Here is a 21,221-nt window from a genome sequence, read left to right as displayed (position 1 = left end):
GGTCAACCTCTCTGATTAAAAGTCAAATTTCATTTAGACCACAAGATCATCTGCACAATTTAAAGGCATTTTACTGTACTTCCAAGGTTCTTGGCTATACAACTTATAAAATGTGTTTAAATCCGAATCTTAAGTATATAGCAGTATTTTTACAATGATGTTTATATTCTTGTGTGAATGTTCCCTCTAAGGGATGCATATATAAACATAGGTGACACGTCTAATAAGTTGTTAATGGTAACCTATCATACTGTTGTTGTGACTTTTAGACGTTCACAGCAGCATGGGCCCCCAGGTGTACATCTACGCCGCAGGGTGGGGGGGTAGAAGTTATAGCAAAAGTCACACACCACACCTCTACCTGCTGTCTGTGTTCACACAGGGAGATCCCGCCCTCAATGCTCGAGCTCAATTTCTATTGGATGGTGGGATGAGTGAGTGATGCTCGTGTGGAGCACCAGGTAGTCAGTCAGCGGTGGGAGCTCAGTGGAGCTGCGTACAGTGGACCGAGAACACAGCAATGCGGACTAAGAAGGGCAAAAACGAGGGGAATAGTCCGGCTTTCTTGAACAACCCGGCGGAACGGGGCTTTGACTGATTAAATAATAATTTAACAACGCTTGTGTCTCTAAAACTCATCAGAAAGGGACCACAACACGACTGGAAGCAGCTCCGGGCCGGATATTTCATCCGGACAAAATCGCCTACTCACATTCGTATTCACAGACCCGGTGCCGTGTGGAATCGTCGGCTAAAAAATGAGTTCTTGAATATTTGTATACTTTCTTTTTTTGCCTGCACCTTTTTCCATTTTTGTACAGACTCGCTATGGTGGACTCCCCTACCATGAGGAAGACTTTTGTAGTTCCAGACATAAAGCCATTGGATTTGTATGACAGCACTAAAGCCAAAATATGCGCAAGTGTCGGATGGCTGCTGGCAAAGTCCTACGGGAGTGCAGGTAGGTTTCAGTCCAGGATGCAGGCCTGTTGAGTCATAATATTGCCTAGAGAGGTTGTATGAAGATCAACATCCTATTGTTGTCCAGCACTAGCTTATATGTATATCCCGTTCAGCTCTGTAGCAGGGAAAAAAACATACATATAGGGAAACTGTGGTGGATGTACAGCTCAGCGATTTTCAGCACAAAGGGCAGCATATGAAAGGGGGACCATTCACGGTATGCATTTTTTACTCAGACACATTTCATTTGTTCTCGCTCATTGTATGGTCACATTTTCTCGGTTTTTGAGTGTCAGGGACACGGGCCTCCTCCCAAGGCCTTATCACGCTAACCCATTTTGTCGTATTTGTAGCCACCAGGCTTCAGTCACAAAATTCAGGCTACTGGGTTTGTTTTTAATCTGGTTGGACAGCTTTGGTCGGCTGTCTGCAGCGTACTTAAATTTCTTCCTTCACTTCTTGTGATGACAGCCCCTAGGAGTCATTGACAACAACACCAATTGAACACTTATGAATTAAAAAAAACAAAAACTCGTTATGGGTTTTTTAAAAGTTTCCCTCAATCTTTAATCTGTAGGCTCCAGAAACATGCATCATGCATGATGTAAAAACACGTAAAGATGATAGTTTTGTTGAACAAAGCAGAAGTGTCAGAGAAAAATAGTTTTGTCTTGTTTATTTAGTCAGGTCTTAAGACAGCTTTAGCTGTGACCCTGAGAAGTTCACAAGCTTGCTTATGTTCAAGTCAGTCCTATCTGCTAAAGATTAGATCTGACAAAGAACACACCAGAAACTTCCAAACCTTAAGAGGACACACTGTTGTCCAGTGACAAGTCACTGTGTTCACAGTAATCTTTGGTGACAAAATGTGAACTGAAATTCTATTTGACAACAAAACACTCAACTTTAACTCATTCTCAATTTTGGCTTGTAAATGAGTAAGCTACCTTCAGACTGATGGTCTGCGTTTCAAAGGCTAGCGTCAGTATTGACTGGGAAGTGGTGTGGGATTAACTGTTTTTGTACTTTCAAAATACAACTAGCCTATTACACAATTTCAAGCAGTGTTTGAGTCCAGGACTATGGATTGGTGCAGTCTCTGTGTGCTCTGTTAACCACACCCTCTGGTCAAAGTCACTCTCCATGCCAAGCTACAGGAACATGGGAACCAGGAATGTGTTTATGGGAAGTTTTTTTTTTTTTTTTTTTTACAAACGTGCAGTTTTCTACCAAGTCAATATGACAATATCAAGCCTCCTCCCACCATCTCAAATGGGTGGAACAACAGAGAGTACAGCAGGAGCCAGACCGGGTTATCTGGTCCTCCGCTCTTCAAGGTCAATTAAACAATTTCAGACAATAGTCCACATATTTTATTTCTGAGTTGTTATATTTCCGGTTTATGTAGGAACTCCTTAGTGTTTCTGTTTAATTCTGTGGCTTTAAATGAAGGTCTGCCAAGAGCTTATTGGATAACAAAATAGATAAAAATCCCCCCCAAAACAATGAAAAAATACGTAGCTTAACCAAAGAAACACATAACACTTAACCATAACCAAGGACTTGATGCTTTACTTACCATTCACTTGTAAAGTGGTGGTTTCCCATAACTCTGTTTGATCCGCCTTTTAAAATGAGGTTTGATTAAAACATGGCTAAGAACCAGCTTATTTCTAAATGGCTCTGAGAAACTATAATTAGTGAAAAGCCTACTGATTTATATTTGTTAAAAGACTTTAACAAGTATGACTTACTTTTAATATTTGTTATTTAGTTGTCTTTATTTTCAGACTTGCTTAGTTTAAAAGAGTTCAGTACCAACAAGTACAGTTCAGTGTCTAACAACCTTTTTCTTATTCCTCTATATATAATTTATGTACATATTATATACTTTAAAGTGCTTTTAAAGTTGTATCATTTACAATCCTAGCTTGTAGTTACAACTGCAAAATACTTGACAGATCCTTTGGAGGGGGTGGCTTAAACTATCTTAGTCCATAAACATTCTCTTTTATTCTTTGGTATTATTTTATTTATTTAATGAAGCCAAGCTACTCTGTATCATGTTTAGCTCCACCTAACTCTAAAGCTCCTGGGCTCATACAGAAACCCTTCAGGAATAAGCACTCCTCCTTTCCCAGTCAGTGTCACTGTGGTGAGTCAACAAGAGAGAAGGATGTTACCTCGCTTGGAGTATTTATTCTAGAGGCAGGAAGTCCTATTGGTGTGCTATGAGGACTAGCATAAGTCAAAAAGATGACCATGTGATACTATATTGTAAATAAATAACTGAACCAAACCGGTAGGTCAAAGGTCAGATTAGGTAGTGTATACAGGGCTCTGGTTGGGAGCTTGTTGCTAACTTGACACTTGTGCCAGGGGTACTGCTGTCTCTCTTTCATCCAGTGTTTCAGCGTCTTCTGCAGCCAAACTGGAATCACAATCTCAGTCTATAGGTTCTGCTTCTGTGTGCACGGCCTGTTAAATAAACCTACAGCAAATCGATTCCTCCGAGCATATGCAGATGTTGGTTCTTTGGTGATATACTATAATAATGATAATATATAAAAGAGTATAATGGGTTGAGAGCTGCTCTTTCGTGAAACGCTCATTCCTTTTACCCAATAATGTAGGAAGTGAGGCTCGACAAATAAGACCCTCACCAGAATAGGAACTGTAAGGACACGTTGGTTTATGAGACTGATACACACTGATGTCAAAACATGATCTGGGTCATCTATAACTTACCTCATGAATTACCTGTGCTGGGATTGTGCTGGGTTCCAGTAAGCAGGCTGATTTATTTAAGTTTTCAAATTCTGCAGGGTTGTTTTTTTTTTTTTTTTTTATGAAACTGAACACAGTTCTGGTTAAAAGAGAGAGCCATTCATGTTCAGTTTTAATGTGACAACCTGGGAATCCAAAGCTGCCCCCCCACCCCCCCCCCCCCCCCCCCCACCCCCCAAGGAGCCATCTTGGTTTAACGTTGCTGATTTCAACCAACCTTTGCTCGGTTTTGATAATCTTTCTTTGGGCATGTTGATTACAGCTACATCGTGATGACCAGCTCCAGACCTCAATCAGTCGTGGAGCAGAACGCCACATGGCTCCTGTTTTCAGCCGGCCGTTCAAACATTGTGGCTCCGAACAGATAAAAAGCTAAAACAACTGCTCACACTGCGGCCAAGCTGGCGAGCTCCTTCAACCTCTCCAAACTATTGCTAACACGTCCGTTTTGAAATAAATTCATCTTAGCACATCACTTAATGTGTTTTTGTGTTGCAAGAACAACAATGCGACACTCCCATAGAGACGACCTTTATTTGCTTTGCTTGTGCGTAGGTAGGTTAAGCTGTCAAATGTTTTCTTGGGCCTCACTTTTTGAAGAGTAACCTTCCTGCTCACTTACCATGCTCACTTACCATGCTAAGTTCTTCTTGTGAAGTTGTAATATCTTTCTCTCCCTGATAGATAAGCACTGACCCTGTGACCTGTGAAAGTGACACGGAGGCTCTTGCTCCAGTTAATGCAAACAAACAAGCCCGTGTTTTTAATCATAATATTTCCCAAGAGGTTCTGTTGTCGGCATAAAGCAGCTATTATATTCCTTTTTGCCCGGACTTGCCCTTAAGGCTGCCACCTGCTCCTTCTCTCCACTACCACCAATCCTGCTTAGTCTGTGTACTCTGTTTGATTTTTCAGTGTTTTTGATATGTAAGGACATAGCTGGGAACGCTGTGTGTGGATTCACAGATCGAGTCATAACTCATGGCCACGCTTTCTCATAGGCAGTTTTTTTTTTTTTTGCTCATATCGATCTCTCATCTCTCTGGGTTGTGACATTTGCATCCTGCTTTGCCTTCTCAGGGAAGTTTGTCTTTTTTTTTTTTTTTTTTTTTTTTTTTTAACCACGTCATTGTAGGAAAACACACACATACCAAAAGACACTGAAGGTGCATATTGGTCACAGTAAACACTGCGAAACATCGCACTTGTGTGTGCTCAAGCAAGCGTCGTAGTCTCGGCACACATCACAGATCACATTGCAAACAAAACGGAGCACGAGGCGTGGACTGAAGACTGTCGTCTTAGAGTGACTGTCCAAACTCTAAAGCTGGGTGTTTTGTTGTCTCATGTAAGTAGATCCATTACATGACTGTAATGACAATAACAATTAAGTGTCACCTCCCTCGAAACAAGCCCTCTGACATTGGTGAGCACAATCGTAGACACTCCTGTGTTTCTTTCCCTTGTAAACACACTGCAGGTCTTTCAACAGGTCTTCACCAGAAGAATATTATTGTAGGGGTACAGGCCACTTAGTTCACTGCTGGTTCTGTCTGCGTGCAGAGAAACCAGTTGCACATACGGACTGCTTGGTTTATGTTTTAAAGATGAAACTTGCAGTTTTCGTATTTAAAGAAAAAACCTCCTCTTGAAGGTGTACTTTTTTTTTTTTACTGAGTTCAGACAAAAACTCAGTTCTGAAAGTCATTTTTGTTTTGATTTTGTTCCAAAGTGCATAACTGGATTTGTGTGTGAGCCCTGCTGTGACGATCTGAAATGGCCACAATGACTGTTTGCGTAAATCTCAAGCAAGGCTTTTAATCGAGGAGGGACGTCTCGCAGAGCTTCTTGTGATTTGCAGATGACAACCTCTGAGCTCATCGTGCCCCACTGACCCTGATGCTCGCTCTGCTCTGCTGCCTCGTATGATTATAGCTTTAGGGGAATACACCATCTGTCTTAATCTGCCTCTGGATACGTCAGAACGCAGGTTTCTGAACATAGTGCTGCGAACAATTTGATCAATAAATCGGGTTCGTGGAAAACTGCAAAGTGCACTTTTAAAGAGTCTTCCTTGAAGGGAAATTCTGTTTGCTTGCATTGATAATAGTGAAGAAATAATAAAAAAAGAGTTTTAACAAAAACAACAAAAATTAGCAAAACAACTTTTTTTGGCAAAAAAAAGTTTGCAAAAAACGTTTTTTGTTTTTTTTGCTAATTTTTGTCGTTTTTCTTATTCAACACCCAGCTCGACCCAAATTGGAAATTGAGTTTGGTGTGAAAATATCTGAGATATGATTCCTAATAGAACATGTTGAAAATGCTCTTTGACTGAAAGACCATTTTAATCACACGTGTTTTTTTTTTACTTCAGTTTTAAAACATCAACAACTCCACCTGTACTCATCTCGTTTGCAAAACTGCTTCTGTGCTCAAACCCCTCCATGAACTGTGTCTGTGTCTTTTATCCCCTGACAGAGAATGTACCTGCAGAGCTGCGTGACCCCTTCTACTGTGACCAGTATGAGCAGGAGCACCTTAAACCTCCGGTCACACGCCTCCTGCAGTCCTCGGAGCTCTACTGTCGCACCTACAGCCTAATACAGGGTGGCACGGGAGCAGAGGCACAGCCCAAAGACAATGCTGCCCTGGTGCAGCTCCTCACCCAGAGAGGCCTGCTCTCCAAAGAACAGGACGCACCGGTGACGGATGCAGATCTTCGGCATAAACCCATCAAAATGGTACGGTAATGGGAAGTGCACAATGTTGTAAGTCAAGCAAACCAGTATGTTGAGCTAGGCTGTCATGGAGGGTGTCAGAAATGATTTTTTTTTCAGGGGAGAAACTGTCTCTATGCCGAGGGAATTGCCGCCTCCTCTGAAACCAAATGTAATATAAAGGAGTCCAGAAAAGCAAACGGGTCAGGTCGGCTTGTTTTGTGATATAGGGACGTGTTTTTACTTTGATACCAGGGATTAAAGGACATCAAAAAGACTCACGCATTCAACCCCATCCTCATCCCTATCCCCCTGCCTCCAGCTGATCCTAGAGGATGAATGGGTCCAGCTGCTTGGACCAGGGCAGTCAGCGACACAAGGGCTGACTGCTTTGATTCCAGGGTGTGAGAAAGAGAGGGAGTGACGAGATGAACTGCTGTATATTAACGAGATCAGTTCCAGGACAATAGCAACACAGTTCTGGTGAAACTTTAGAAAGCACTCGAGACCGGCTTGGTGAGTTGAATCAAGACAAACTGGTTTGTGCTCGTAGCCCCTGAACTTGCTCTCTCACTCTCTCTGAGCGGAGTGGAGAAAGTGGCTTTGATTGGGAGCTCGTCTCTCTCTCTTTTTTTTTTTTTTTTAAATGGCAGTGTTTTCCTAAACCTGTCCATCATCTTTTTCTATTTATGATATAACCTTTCAGGTTTCTGCCAGCCATAGAAGTCGTTTCAGTGACACTCTTAACTACTTGTATTGCTACTTAAGTGCTACAGGTCTTATTTACTCCGAACCTGCATGTGTTCTCTGACAATTAACACTTTTAAAAATGCCTTTTCACAGCAATGCACCAACATTGAGTTCAGTGTCACAAAATGTGTCAAAGCAGTCTCTTTTTTTTTTTTCATCAATAATTCTATCATGTTATGTATGCATATGAGTCAGTTCTGCATCTCATTTCTGACTGATTCTTCCAGGCCAGACCATGATCCACCTCAGCTGTAAATCCTAATCTCTAATCTTGAATTTTGGCTGGTTCTGTTAATACTGCATTTGCTGCTTTGGTATAGGAGACCTCCTGTAACTGCTTGGCCCGGTGCTGCTCCCTAAGCTGCTATCTGCTGCTCACTAGCACTGTAGCTACTAGCTACTGTGTGGCAAGTGAAGAAATTGGGTCATGCTGCAGCAGCATTAGAAGGACGGAGCATCAATGTGGGTCTTGGCCGATAAACAGCTTTGGAGCAGCTGCAATTTGCTGCAGCTCTGCTGTATATTAAAGCTTCAACAAATATGTATCAGACCAGCACATATTGCACATCCTAACAATATAGTGCAATGACCTTAAAGTATGCCGAGTTATGTTTGTTTGGCGCATCACACATCTAGCATCTTTGTTTGCTCATCATGAACTGTAGCCGTATGAATCCAGACAGTAAGGTGGAACACGACCTGCAGAAGATGCTGCTTCTCACTCTGGTTGTTGCTGTTAATTGTGCAATTGAAGTGCTGCTCCATATAACCAGACGGTCTGCACAGTCAAAGTAGGACAAAAAGACTTGTACTTAAATCATTTTAATCTGAATTTAACTGTAAAATTCTTGAAGGATTCTGGGTGGATTAAAGTGGGTTTTGTCCCTGCTTGCGAGACGTTGGTGTTTGATAGTTAAACTCAAAGATGTTTAGGGAGGAAAAGGTTAGTTTGAGCTGTGTGGTCAAAGTGACTCCCATTTAATCTCCATGATATGTTAATGAAGAGGTTAGTTCTGTCGGCAATGAGTTGAGTGTAGAATCTGGTAGTGTTGCTCACCATATTTCCCTTTTTAAAATACTCAGTCTTGTAAAGACCCTGCTTCCTATTTGTATATGTTTCCATGGTACTGATAACTTTTATGTGCTGTATCATCAACATTGTGATATTTTCTGTGAGGAAAACAAAACAAACCTAAAACTTTGAATTCAGGTAAATTGGATTGGGAAAATCCTAAGAAGTATTCCTCTTTCCCGTGTTTAAAGGGGCATTGTGGAGTTTTGGTAGAGAAGTGTGAAAGTTGGAGAAATGTTCAGATTATGTTGTACATGTTCAAAACTCTACACAAACTGACCTCAGAGGAAAATGTAGTCCCTGGAACACTGTGTGAAGAACAAGTGCTACGCGGGAAGGAATGGTCCAGCATCAGTGAAATAGTATGTCTCCTGGTAGCTTTTTTTTTTTAAGCTCCAAACAGGAGTGTTTTTTTCTTCCTTTGAACACATTTTGTGTATTCAGTTCAGAAAAAAAGCATAGAATTGTTTCCAACTTTTAAATTGCACTTTTAATGCAACGTCTGTGGCTCTTCTTCTCTAACCCGAGACGGCGCCACAGTTCTTACAGGTCCAAGTTATCGTGAAAGGAAAGTTCTGGAGATAACACATCTGTGTGTGTGGCTCAGCAATGTTGCCTCCAGCTACTTCAATCCCTTCTTGCTGTACATGTGCCGTTTGCTCCAATGCTAACCGTCCTCCTGGTGGGGGCCCAGCCTAGATTAGAGATAATCTGCCAAGCAGACTGAGCGTCATCATCCACGATTAGATGACACACCAGAGATGACCACTGTTTTTATCATGCAACTAACATGTCGCACCACATCAGAGGTATTTTGTCAAATCTGACTGAGTGTAGAATGATGATCCGTTTGGAACATTCTGATTTGGCGACGATAGTGATGATGTTCAGCATTTGTCCCCAGAGTAAGTCATGTAGCTCTAACTCAGCTGACCCACCTCCTGGTCCTCTTGTGTGTTTTGGATAAGCACTGGCTGACACTCCGTCTTAAATCACGCTGCTGTGTTGACAGGTTTCTGGTCAAGTGAGCAACCGTCGGAAGCTTTCTTGAAAACAGAGGCGGCATAGGCTACTATCCAAAATGCTAACCATCATCTTAAAGTATTTGTTGTGCTAAAGACCCTTAACCTTGATCTCAACTACATGCCGCAGCATTAACATTGTGCTCTCTTATCTTTAAAGGACCGTGTAACACTATCGTCGTCTGCTACTGCTTACAAAGTAGCCAGTGCATATCCTGTACTGTAAATGTAATTGTTCGTTCACATAGCCATGTGTTTGGAGAGAACCTCTTGACTTAAATCCCCTGCCTGGCCCCAGATCTGCCTGATCCCCCTGTTTGTCTCCCCCTCAGTAAGCAGCAGGCATGGTGGGGCGGGGGGCGGGTTAAATCATATTTCAGACATAATCTGATTTTTTTTTTTTTTTCTCCCTCATCATAATCTCACTTAATGTTCCTCAAGATGCGTTTGCTGTTGCTCCTCTTTAATTTATTTTTTGCCGACTCCTTCATCGACATGGTTCTGCTTCATTAGGATCATTTTGAAGTCTTATTGTTTGTTTCTCTCTCTCTCTCACACAGAGGTTTTTTAGGGCTGTTTAGGTTTTGCCAGCTGGACGTGTCTGAGCGGAGAGTCGGTGCTAAGCCATTGCAACGAGCAATCCCGCGGTCAGGCTCTTGTTGAGATGCATTGTGGGTCAGATGGTTGGTTGTTATGGTGACCTGGCAGGCTCTGAGCTGGGTGTTCATGAGTTGCTCCTCTTTCCCCTCTCATTAGGGAGACTTGTGATTTAGCTTAGCGAGCTCTCCCGGGTCTGCGGCGGCGACTCCACCAGCCGCGCCCCCCCCCCCCCCCCCCCCATTCTGCTCTGTTTTGTTATGAATTACCCAGCTTCATTCTCCTCTGAATAACCACTGTACTACAACAACAGGGTTGGCCACTTTCCCCAGGTCTGTTGATCTTTCATGTTTATTTCCGCCAGTCTCCTTTCACGCTGTAGATCAAACCCACGATTATACTCTTTGGCTGAATGCAAAATATGTAACAACCCCATCTATGGCAAATCATTAGATTAACACCTTTTTAAAAAGTGAAGTCATAAAACAGGCCAAGGTCAAAAAATGAGCGTGCATTAGATGGTAAAGGTGATAAGAGGAGGTAGGTGTTAATGAACGGTTCCCATGGGACAGAACTAGTCACACAAGCAGAACAATATCCAGTTGGATCAGGATAAATATGTTTAGAAAAAAAAGATGACCCACTATAGTCTTCTTACTGTTGTATGAAGGTTGATATTTTAATGCGAGTCTGTGCCCAGCCCTAAAGTTTGACAGTTGTCCCTTCTATTTAATTATGCTCTGAGTCAGTCAGATTTTTGTTAGCCCCTCGAGGTCTTGGACCTTATAATGAGGTCATTCGTCCCCTCCTGAACGGCGGAAATTTCTACTGAACAGACAAGTCAGAGTCACCTTGGCGGTCTTTGTTAACACTGTTTAGAGGGCAGAGCAGCCAGGGCTCCCCGTGACTGACTGCAGCACATCCACTGAGCTTGGCCCAATGCTATCTGACAAGCCTTTGCTGGCATGGCCCACCCTGCTCACTCCAGCACTAGGTCTGCCCGGGTCAGCACTTTACATCAGGGTTGATTAGACAGACATGCAGAGAGAGGGGCTGAAGCACACAGCTGGGTTGCCACCAGCTCACATCTGAGGCAACACAAGAGGTTAAAGTAAGAATTCTCTGGCGACTCAAGTGGAATTTGTAAGCAGCAAAAGGGAACAGGCACTGATTTCCACAGATTAGGCTCAAAACGAAAGATTTGAGAAGTGGCCCCATGACAGGAATGTGCTGTTTACGAGTGGTCTGTCCCCTCTTTTGGCCAGAATTAATTATTTTTCCAAGTACCTTGTTAGCCATGAGTGAAGAGGAGAGACTTGGGTAAGTACTGCTAATGGAGAGCAAAAAAAAAAAAAAAAAAAAGCTGTTGATGGAAGATACAAATATAGACGCATCATACATTGACCTAATAAGGAGGAAGAGTTGTTGACGTGTCAACTCACTGGCTAATCATGTCGCCCTCCAGTCAATGAAGCCCCGCTGCAGTGCTGACTTTGAAATGAGGCAGTGTCTGCTGCTCGAGACTTTTTAAAATGTTGACAGTTTGGGTTAAGAACTTTTTTTGACAAGCTATCGTGATCATCTTAGTGACTGCAAAATAAAGAACAGGCCCAATAATCCGTTTATGTGTGTTGTCTAATATCTGACACATGGAGAACAGTATGGACATAAGACATGCTTAAGATTTGGTTGCGGCCCAATAGCACAAACAAGAAAACCCAACTTCTAACTAATGAGCTAACCGGTTTATAGAGTTAAGACGCTTTCTCTGGCTGAGCTGATAATGTTTGCGGTGCATTTTAATGGGCTGTAGACTTTTAGAGCGCTCCATAAGACTCTCTAAAAGGAAAAGAAAATACACAATGTTGGCCTCATCAGATATGCATATACAACAGGTGTTTGGTTTTTTTTTATTGCCGAATATTTTTTTCCATCTGAACTGGATTTAGGTTTCCCGACATAAACAACAGAACGTTTCTTTTTTTTTTTTTCTTTTTCTTTTTTGGCATCGTCCTGTGAATGCTGTTCATTGTTGTGCTTCCTGGTGATCTAGTTACAACACCTCGTTTGATCCTGCTTTCTGCTATTCATGAGTCAGAGAGCGAAAAAAGGGAAGGGAGCCCGAGTGCTGAAGAGAAGAGCAAATAAACGTGAAGCAGCTGAGGAATGACGCGCGTTATCATATTACCAGTCCGTAGCCTATTTCAGGATTTAATGATTGCACAAACAAAGGTCCAAAGTTCGCAAACTTATACTGCTGTGTGTGTTTGCTTATTGAAAATAATGTTTCTGCTGACTCACAGCTGGCGTCTGGTGACCTCTAGAGGATGCTGCTGGTACAAAAATAAAAAAAATAAATAGAGCTGCTGCAGTCAGAGGTGATCTCTGTTTTGCAGGAAGAAGTGCTCCGTCACAGTCCAAACGTTCTGTGCTGGCTGTAATTGAATGATGCTGTCTGTACTGTACATGGTCAACCCCCTCTCACAGTGCCTCTTCATTCTTCCATGTGACTGACGCAGAGCGCTCACCTCGCAGTCATCGATGCCCTGATGGCTGCGGGAGCCGTGGAGACGGTGACTGCGGTGAAGTCGCGAGCCTCCGCCAAGCTCCTCGGTGGAGCCGCCAGCTGGGAGGATGCTTTGCTTCACTGGGTTAATGAGGTGAGGAAAAAGACTGACGCAAACGGTGCTTGTGTCGAGTCCACATGTTGTATTGTGCCGTCAGATTAAAATCACTCTGATTTACTTCAGACATCTGGCGGAGATGATCCGTCTGTTTGGACCCACTTTTTGAAAAATGTGACAATTCTACATCGTCGATCCGTCAAGTGTTGTGTTGATTTGGTGTTCTTTGCATGCTTTCAGTTAAACCAGAAGTTGAGGGAAAGTGCTGAAGAAGTGCAGAATGACTCATCTCAGGCTATAACAGAGCCCCAACCTCTTCAACCCTCTGTGAGTACTTCACTTTTCACAATCGACCTCTTTTAGCTTTCTCTCCAAACACGTGCGGTAAATACACACACATTCTACTTAAAACAACAAGCTGTGTGTTAAAGTTCATGTTGTTGGGTGAGCTACACCCAGTATTTATAGACACAATAAGAGTGGCGTCACTGCTTCGTCAACAAGGTTGTCTTGTCGTTTCCAAAAAAAAAAGAAAAAGGATCTTCATCACAACCCTTTCTCTCGTTGGTCTACTTCTTCAGCTGTAGGCTTAACACGTCTCCCTTCTGCTCCTGTTCTCCATTGCCCTGTCTTTTCTCTTTTTTCCTGTACCTTCCCCTCTCTGACAGTGTCCTACACGCTGGTACTGGAAACTTGTTCCTGTAAGTTCTCTCCTTTCCTCTGATTCTTCCCTCCCTGTCCCTCCATCCCTCCAGTGTCTTCATCAAATGTATCAGCAAATATCTTGATGGTCAGTTGTGTTTGTTTTTTTTTCTTCATATGCTGCTGTGTGAATGCGTGTTTTGTGCGTCATATCGCAGTCTGCATTGGAGTGCACGTCCCTAAAATATCAGGAGAGGGTTGTGAAAGGCGTCGTAAGTTGACACACGAGCGGCTCATGATTCACATGTGGTGTGGAAGAAGGCGTTGAGACGCCCATGTTGAACCGGTTCCTCAGGTCCTCTGTGCTGCAGAGGTGTTTGTGTTCACCTGGCTGTGGGGGTTTCACATCAGCTCGGCTGTTCAGTTCATTCAGTTTTACCTGAAACATTTTCTCAGTCCTTTCTTTTCTGCATTTTGGAGATTCTCAGCTTTAACACATTCCTCTATCCAAACTTTCTTTCTTTCTGCTCGGGTTAAGTCACTCCTTGTGCATTTGCTAACCGAAGATCTGTCGTGTTTGCATCAGCATGACTTTTGTGTGTTCCATATAACACCTTTCTTTTTCAACATATTTTATGATGTGAAAACATGCATTTACACTTCACAGTGAAACACCAGTGTCAACCCCTAACTTTGATGCAGGGCTGGGTGATTTATCAGTTTAATCAATAAAAAAAATCATTTAAAAAATGAAAATCCAGATCCTTTCTCTCTAACTTACTCTGCTGCTCTCCTCGAGATCCCATAGTGAACATCTTCCCCCCCCTTTTTACTTCCTAAAGAGTGGTTGGGTGTCCCCAGACATGTGACACCCACCCAGCAGTACTTTGCTGATGCTGCTCTACCTCATCTGTACTTTTGTTGTAACCTAAACCTGAGAAGTGCCCTCGTTAAGATAAGTGTACATCTCGCATTTTATCCCAAAAAGAGAAAGGCGGGTTACTTTCTCATTTCATGAAGGGAAATTCAGATTGCTACTTTAATTGAGTTTCATTGATTTAAAAAAACAGGCGAAACTTTTTTAGTCCTTTCTTTGTCATTCAAACCCAACTTTATATTTATAGTTACAGAAGAAATTAAACTAAAACCGCAAATGGAGTTTGATGTAAGAAACATCTGAAATGTATTTTTTGGTCATATCCCCCAGTCCTACTTTGATGATGATTTTAACACAACCTACTTCTATCAAACACTCACCATAAAGACTGAAGTCAGTTTGCAGTGTTTGATCCTGATTTGTTTGTTTTTTGTGTTTTCAGCTTCGCTACAGGAAGGATAAAATTCAGTCCAAACAAAAGCCCATTTTTCCAGCGGTGAATGAAGTCAAAGACCTGTCCAGCGGGTGCGCTGTTGCTGCAGTCATACATTACTATTGCCCCGGCCTGCTTAGACTTGAAGGTAGCATCAAACACGATTAGAAAAAGTGCTTTTTTGTGTTCATGTCACTCCAACATGTCTTCTTTTTCTGTAAGATGTTTGTATGAAGGAGAACATGTCTGCAGCAGACAGCTTGTTCAACCTGCAGTTCATTAAGGAATTCTGTGACAGCTGTCTGAGAAGCTGCTGCCACTTAGCGATGGAGGACATGCTGTATGCGCCACAGGAGCTTCAGGTACAATATTTAAATTCCTCATCTGTAATGGACTCATTGACAAACACTTTGAGAAATTATCCTGTTTCATGATGCCTGATTTTGACCTTTTTTTTTTGTTTAGCTGAACTTGCTGAGCTTCCTAGCAGAATTACTCAACTGGTTTGAAGTACAAAGGCCCGAATTTGTTCAACCAATTGGCACGTTATGTAAGTGTTATTCATTTTGTGGTCTTACGTTTTACTGTGTAATCCGACCAGTATGATTGTAACATTGAGCACATTTTTCACTGTATTTTGGGGGATTTTCTTCTTCAGGTGGATCCACAGCAGGTACACCAAGTAAGCTGAGTGCTACCAGGTACAGAAGCTCTCTGTGTATGAAGTCGAGCATAGTGTTTGGATGAGTAATCTTCAAATAAAATGTGGTTCCTTTCTCATCTAGTACCTCCCCTTCCATCTTCAAGAAGCCTTTTCTCCCCATCTCCTCTCCTGCGTCAGGTAACATTAAGACTTTGTCAGTGTCTTGTTTATTTCAATCAAGTTTCCTTGATTCCTGTGTGTCTTCCACTTGTTCACGTCTTGTTGTATTTATTTCTTATTGGATATTGTAAACTTTTTGTGAATTTTATTTTGGTGCTCCTCGTGTGTTTCTTGGTTGATTTGTGCATCCCCGTGTGGTGTGCATGCCTTTACGTGTCTGTGTGTGTCCCATTGTACTCAGGATCTTTGACTCAGTCTACCTCAATGTCTCATATAGAAGGAGTTGGAAAGACATGGGGCAAGAAACCTCTCAGGTATATCTCACAACATGTTCACACGATCTTTTCAAGTTATTCGTAATGTACCGATACTTCAACTCGGATTTTCTTCCTTCTTAGCCGCCCCTTGTCTGCAGTATCCTTCAGCATTCCTTTTGGTCTGGACAGCGATGTAGACATTGTGATGGGCAACCCTGTGATTACCCGCTCTGTGAGCTCTGACCAACTCAACCCAGCAGGTCAAAATATGACCAGGGTGCCCTTCACCCCTCCTGAAGACCTGAGCTATTTGCTGAGTAAACCCCCTGGTCCCAATGGTCCACACAGAGCTTCCTGGGCCACCCAGACAGCCGGTGTTCCAAGGATGGCAGAAGAGAATGGCCTTCCAGCAAGTGAAACTGGAGAACTGCCCACCATAGAGGAAGCTCTTCAAATTATCCACAACGAGAGCAAGATGGAGCCTCGTTTACACCCCGATGGAGCTCCTGATGGCTTCTACCTCCACTCTCCTGATGATCCCGCTAGTTCTAGACATAGCAACAACTTAGCACCTATCAGCTGCTCTGCCCCCACACGCTCAGGAATGATGTACAGGCCCACTGGGGAGTCCAGGGAGCCCACTCGCACCAGAAACCCTTCTGAATGTTCACGTGACGACGACTCAGTCTTGAGAGATGGAAGTGTGGACTCTGACGCGTCGGAAGACCTCCCTAAGGTCCAGTCGATGCCATCCACACCGGCGGCCGGTTCCCAGTCTGCCAGTGGCCACGGCAAAGAGACGTCTGACAGCGGAGTGAAGATGACTAGCTTTGCGGAACGCAAAAAGAAGCAGATTTTGGATTCTCCCAAAGCCAGCGACCCCTCTTCGACTTCGATGACCACGTGGGCACAGAAGTCCGAGGAAAGCCCGAACAAGAGCCCACAACTCAACAACGAAATGTCCGAGCTGGGGGTTAGACTCGAGGAGAAGCGCAAAGCTATCGAAGCGCAGAAGAAACGCATTGAGGCAATATTTGCAAAGCATAGGCAAAGACTCGGAAAGAGTGCCTTTCTGCAGTTAAAGAAAGAGCAGGGCGAAGATGAGGGCAAGGAAGGAGGGGATGGCCAGACCAGCACCTCATCCACAGAAGAAGACCTGTCTCGTTTGACACTTGAAGAAAGGCTAGCTCGAATGGAAGAGGAAGACCAACAGGAGCAAGAACAAGAGGGTGGACCACTCAGCCACTCCAAAGAAAAGGCAGGAACACCAGGAGACAAGGGCTCTGGGACACCTGGGGAGAAAGTGGTAGCTCCTTTGGGGGACTATAACAATGCTGTATCCAAGCTGACTGCTGCTCTCAGCTCCCTGCAAAGTGACATGCAGCGACTGACAGAGCAGCAAAACCAGTTAGTGAAGAAGAAAGCTGCAGATTCCAGCAACAAATCCTGGGTCATTCCAGCCAGCCCTAAAACCTCCACACCGACCCCTTCCCACGCACGCACATCGCGGGAATCCACCCGAGACTTAAATTCAGCCTCCTCCTCTCCATCCCCATCCCGCAAAATGACAAACCACTCCACTCCTCATAAATCCCCTCGAGTCCAGCGCAGGGCCCAATCTGTGCCTCCGAAAAGCCCCAAACACAACCAACACAATCGGCCCTCGGATTTAAAGACTCCGACGCTATCGAGGGTTCTCAATACTCCGCAAAACGTGGACCGTATCCCCCACCTTCGCCGCGTCAACCCGTGGCAATCACAAGTCCAGACCTCGTCGTCGTTCTCCATCGGTGACTCCGACGGCTTAGATGAGCTGAATCCACCCGGGCTGTCTCCTTTTACGACGCCTGTGCAAACACCTACCCCGACTCCCCGTCCTGCCGCAGACGACATGCTGTCAGAGGTGGGCTCCAATGACGATCAGAGCATATTTAGCATGGACCTAGAGACGGGGCCTTCACACGCTCCATTATCGAGGAAGGAAGGCTGCAGCTCCGGTGCTGCTTCAGAGTGCTCCTTCGAAAGTGACGCCCCCGCGGGGGTGTTGAACGGCAAACACAGTAGCTTGATAGAGATCTCGTTGTCTTCACTGCGGGGAGACGGGGACGAGGAGGAGCAAGCGCCGGATGTTTTCTCTAACTCAATGAGTGACCGGACAGAGCAAGACATGAAAGGAGGGGTGGGCTTCTTTTTCAAGGTGGGTGGCTGATATTGATTTGCTGCATGTCCATTTTTTAAAGATATTGCTTTGTAAAGTCAGGGCATGGAAGAAAAAAAAACGTTATTTTTTTTTCTCAATTCCTGTCTCAGGATGACAAGGAGCGCCCGGAAGATGAGATGGCCCAGCGAAGAGCGGCTTTGCTGGAGAAACAGCAGAAGAGAGCCGAAGAGCTGAAAAGACGAAAACTTGAACAGGAAAAAGAAAAGGAAAAAGAAAAGGAGTCCAAGTGAGACGTTTATTTATTTTAATATTTGCATACATATGTAGATGAAGAATTGGGCTTTCACATTTTACATTAAAATAATAATTGTAGCGATAATTATACTAATAATGTTTTTAACTCTTTCTGCCCTGTCTGATACATCAGTCTCATATTTGTATTACTCGTTCATTACTTCCTGTCCTTTTAGCAAGCCTCAGTGGATGATTATCGAGGGCTGGGGGGATAAAGGAGAGGACAGACCCCAGACTCCAGGAACCCCTCCAGCATCACAGGCGCCTCCATCAGAGGGGACTCCTCAGCGCAGAGGAGACTTCACGCGGCAGGAGTACGAGAGGAGGCACCAGCTGAAGATCATGGAAGACCTGGATAAGGTGCTGAGACAGAAACCGACCACAGTCCGCGGCGTCAAGAAGCAGAGACCCAAGACTGTGTTCAGGGACGACTCTGTCCTCTCCCACAGCCCTGCGAAAGGATTTATGGGTAACGAGTCCTGTTTTTTTTGACCGAGGCTCTACCTACGCATGTATGTTTCTCAATATCATTTATAAGACCAAATCTTTTCTGCCTCCTTTTAGGAACCAGACTGAACAAGGTTTACTCCCACTCAACCATGAACCTGTCGTCCATGGCGAATGACTCAGGAGGTTTGACTGTCAGGAAGTCCCCCAGGTAATAATTTATTTAACAAAAAAAAAAAAAGAATAAACGCTTGAAACATTTTCAGACCAGAAACTGTCAAAATCAGGTTTTAAAGTCCCAGAGAAAAATATTAATAACTTTACATTTGTATAATTCAAGAAAGTACAGCTGGACAAACCGGTATAATATGGACATTGTTTAATTGGATTAATTGAAGTAACAATTTTAAATAATATATTGATCATCTTACCGGAAATACTCTCAGGTAATTGTAGTGCCTGAATTCTCTGCCTTCATGTCAAGTTGTAAACAAACTACAGATGTAGTCGAAGCTGTGATCGTGGGCAAACGTGCATGTAACATTATCAAGCCCAAAAGTCTAAAGCTCGACTTGCTTTACTTCATTTCCTGTCCCCCCTCCAGCCGTTCACATTCTCCCTCGCGGCTGATGTCACCGAGAAGAATGAGCGGTCAGAACGGAGAGAGGGACTGGGAGAACGGCTCGACTATCTCCTCCCCTGCTTCGATCCCCGAATACACAGGCAAGTGAAATGTTCCAAACCGAATGGTTAAGACGTGTGACGCCAGTAAGCATTGTTTTGTGCAGTTCATGACTTTTGGAAATGCTGCGTCTAACAGGGCCAAAGCTCTACAAGGAGCCCAGCTTTAAGTCAAACAAGTTCATCATCCATAATGCCATCACTCGCTGCTGCCTGGCAGGAAAGGTTAATGAACCACAGAAAAACAAGATTGTAGAGGTAAGCCATGCTGCTGTGTCAGGGTCCAGTCTCTCAAAGTAACTTTGATTTCTGATTTCACCCGCGCTCATTGGTATGCTTTTCCCGCCTCTGTCCTTCCAGGAAATGGAGAAGAGCGCCGCAAACCACTTCCTCATCCTGTTCAGAGATGTAAGCTGCCAGTTCAGGGCCGTGTACACCATGAACCCTGAAACTGAGGAGATGGTACGGCTCACTGGGATCGGGCCCCGGATCATCTCACCCGAGATGGTCGAATCGATTTACAAGTACAGCTCTGACCGCAAGCAGTTCACAGTCATCCCGTCCAAAACGATGTCCATGAGTGTTGACGCCTTTACTATCCCTGGTCATTTCTGGCAAAAGCGCCCGGGAACTCCTAAGAAGCTGGGCACCCCAAAATAAAGACATACCCAGGATGTAGGGATGTTACCATTCAGGGAACTAACCTCACCTCATGTCTCTCATTGTCTTTTTTTTTTTTTTTGGCCAGTGAGGCATTTAAGATTGTTTGTTACCCAGTTAGACTAGTAGTGGATCGCATGACTACTTAAACTCTTGGCCAGTTATCAGCTTGGACCACAAAAACAATCCAATCAACTTTAAATGCCAAGAGAAGGTCGATTTAAAAAAAGAAAAACTCATTCAGCCAGTCTAGTTATGTTAGTTTGTCTCTTGAGAGCTTCTGTTCTGCCTGGTCCATCAGATTGTAAAACGTAAAACAGCAGATCGGGTTGTGATGAAGAATTTCTTAACCTTCGTCTTGTGTTAGGGTCGGCACCGACCCGTTTTAGTTTTTAAATGCATAAAAGAACCACGTAACTTCTTTTTTTTTGCATCAAGGCTTTTTGACTTTGTCAGGAATCTCTATTTCAACAAAATAAAACATTTTTTTTGGTTTTCACTAAATTGTAAAATGCTCTGGTTAAAATTATGACCTTGGTGTTGTTAGGGTCGGTTTTGACCCAGTTATAAAAATAAGATTATAAAGCAATAATTAGAGCCAAAATTGAACACACACTGACAGCCAGCTCCTCTCCCAATCATGTGAGCTTTAGGGGATTCTCATTTTACCTTGTTATCCAGTACAAAAACAAAACAAACAACGACAGGCATTTCCAGACATGTGAGGTGAATTCAGTATAGAGTTGGTGACTTGCAGAGTGCACATCTCCAATTTGCAGCATGCAAAAATGAAAAAAAGATTTACAGTGAAAGAAGTTCTGGATAATATTTTTGCTGAAAATGAGGGAGTGGACACAGAGCAGCATAGTGATACGGATGAACAGGTTTCTGAGGAGAAAGACAATGTGGAGTATCATCCAGAAGACACAGACACATCTGATGAGTCTGATGAGGAGGTCACCGGTGGTGAAGCGACTCCCGCTGAAAGATTCAAGTCCAAAAGTGGTGAGATCTGTTGGAGCTCATTACATCATGATTTACATGGCAGGGTAGCTGCTGCAAATGTCATCAAAATGACCCCTGGAATCTCAAGGTTTGCTGTGACGAGAGTCACTGACATCAAGACATGTTTTGAGCTATTTATGCCATTGTCACTAAAAAGAGTCATCATTGCTATGACAAACCTTGAAGGAAAAAAAGTCCATGGCGACATGTGGAAAGACATGGATGAGGAATACCTGGATGCTTATATTGGTGTTCTTCTTTTTGCTGGAGTGTACAGATCCTGCAATAAGGCCACTGATAGTCTCTGGGATGCATCGACAGGTAGAAATATTTTCCAGGCAACAATGTCACTTCAGACCTTTCATATGATATCAAGAGTCCTCAGATTTGACAACCAGAGCAAGATCTG

General features: G+C 43.5%; 1 protein-coding gene across 3 annotated transcripts; it reads left to right on the top strand.

Moving 5' to 3' along the window:
* Positions 1 to 373: 373 nt before the first annotated feature.
* Positions 374 to 20,042, top strand: camsap3 (calmodulin regulated spectrin-associated protein family, member 3). 3 transcript variants are annotated; one of them, XM_079365677.1, is made up of 18 exons: positions 374 to 961; positions 6,229 to 6,491; positions 12,428 to 12,568; positions 12,773 to 12,859; positions 13,201 to 13,233; positions 14,494 to 14,632; positions 14,707 to 14,846; positions 14,950 to 15,034; positions 15,143 to 15,185; positions 15,270 to 15,325; positions 15,585 to 15,621; positions 15,706 to 17,761; positions 17,875 to 18,011; positions 18,196 to 18,488; positions 18,584 to 18,677; positions 19,071 to 19,189; positions 19,287 to 19,405; positions 19,508 to 20,042. In XM_079365677.1, the coding sequence occupies exons 1-18, from the start codon at positions 829 to 831 to the stop codon at positions 19,805 to 19,807; spliced, it is 4,275 nt and encodes a 1,424-aa protein (XP_079221803.1). In that variant the 5' UTR covers positions 374 to 828; the 3' UTR covers positions 19,808 to 20,042. The 3 variants fall into 3 exon arrangements, with proteins under 3 accessions (XP_079221803.1, XP_079221801.1, XP_079221802.1); XM_079365675.1 differs by having other exon boundaries at positions 375 to 961; positions 15,549 to 15,621; XM_079365676.1 differs by lacking the exon at positions 13,201 to 13,233 and having other exon boundaries at positions 377 to 961; positions 15,549 to 15,621.
* Positions 20,043 to 21,221: the final 1,179 nt, after the last annotated feature.

Source organism: Symphodus melops (genome assembly GCF_947650265.1).
Source record: "Symphodus melops genome assembly, chromosome: 17".
Lineage (NCBI taxonomy): Eukaryota > Metazoa > Chordata > Actinopteri > Labriformes > Labridae > Symphodus > Symphodus melops.
Note: the sequence above shows the minus strand (reverse complement) of the source record. Positions and strands in the feature narration are given on the sequence as shown.

Coding starts and splice junctions, on each gene's coding strand:
- camsap3 (XM_079365675.1), top strand. CDS start 829: ATGGTGGACTCCCCTACCATGAGGAAGACTTTTGTAGTTCCAGACATA. Junction 12,860..13,200: donor CCCAACCTCTTCAACCCTCT/GTGAGTACTTCA, acceptor CCTCTCTGACAG/TGTCCTACACGCTGGTACTG. Junction 14,847..14,949: donor ATGCGCCACAGGAGCTTCAG/GTACAATATTTA, acceptor TTTTTTGTTTAG/CTGAACTTGCTGAGCTTCCT.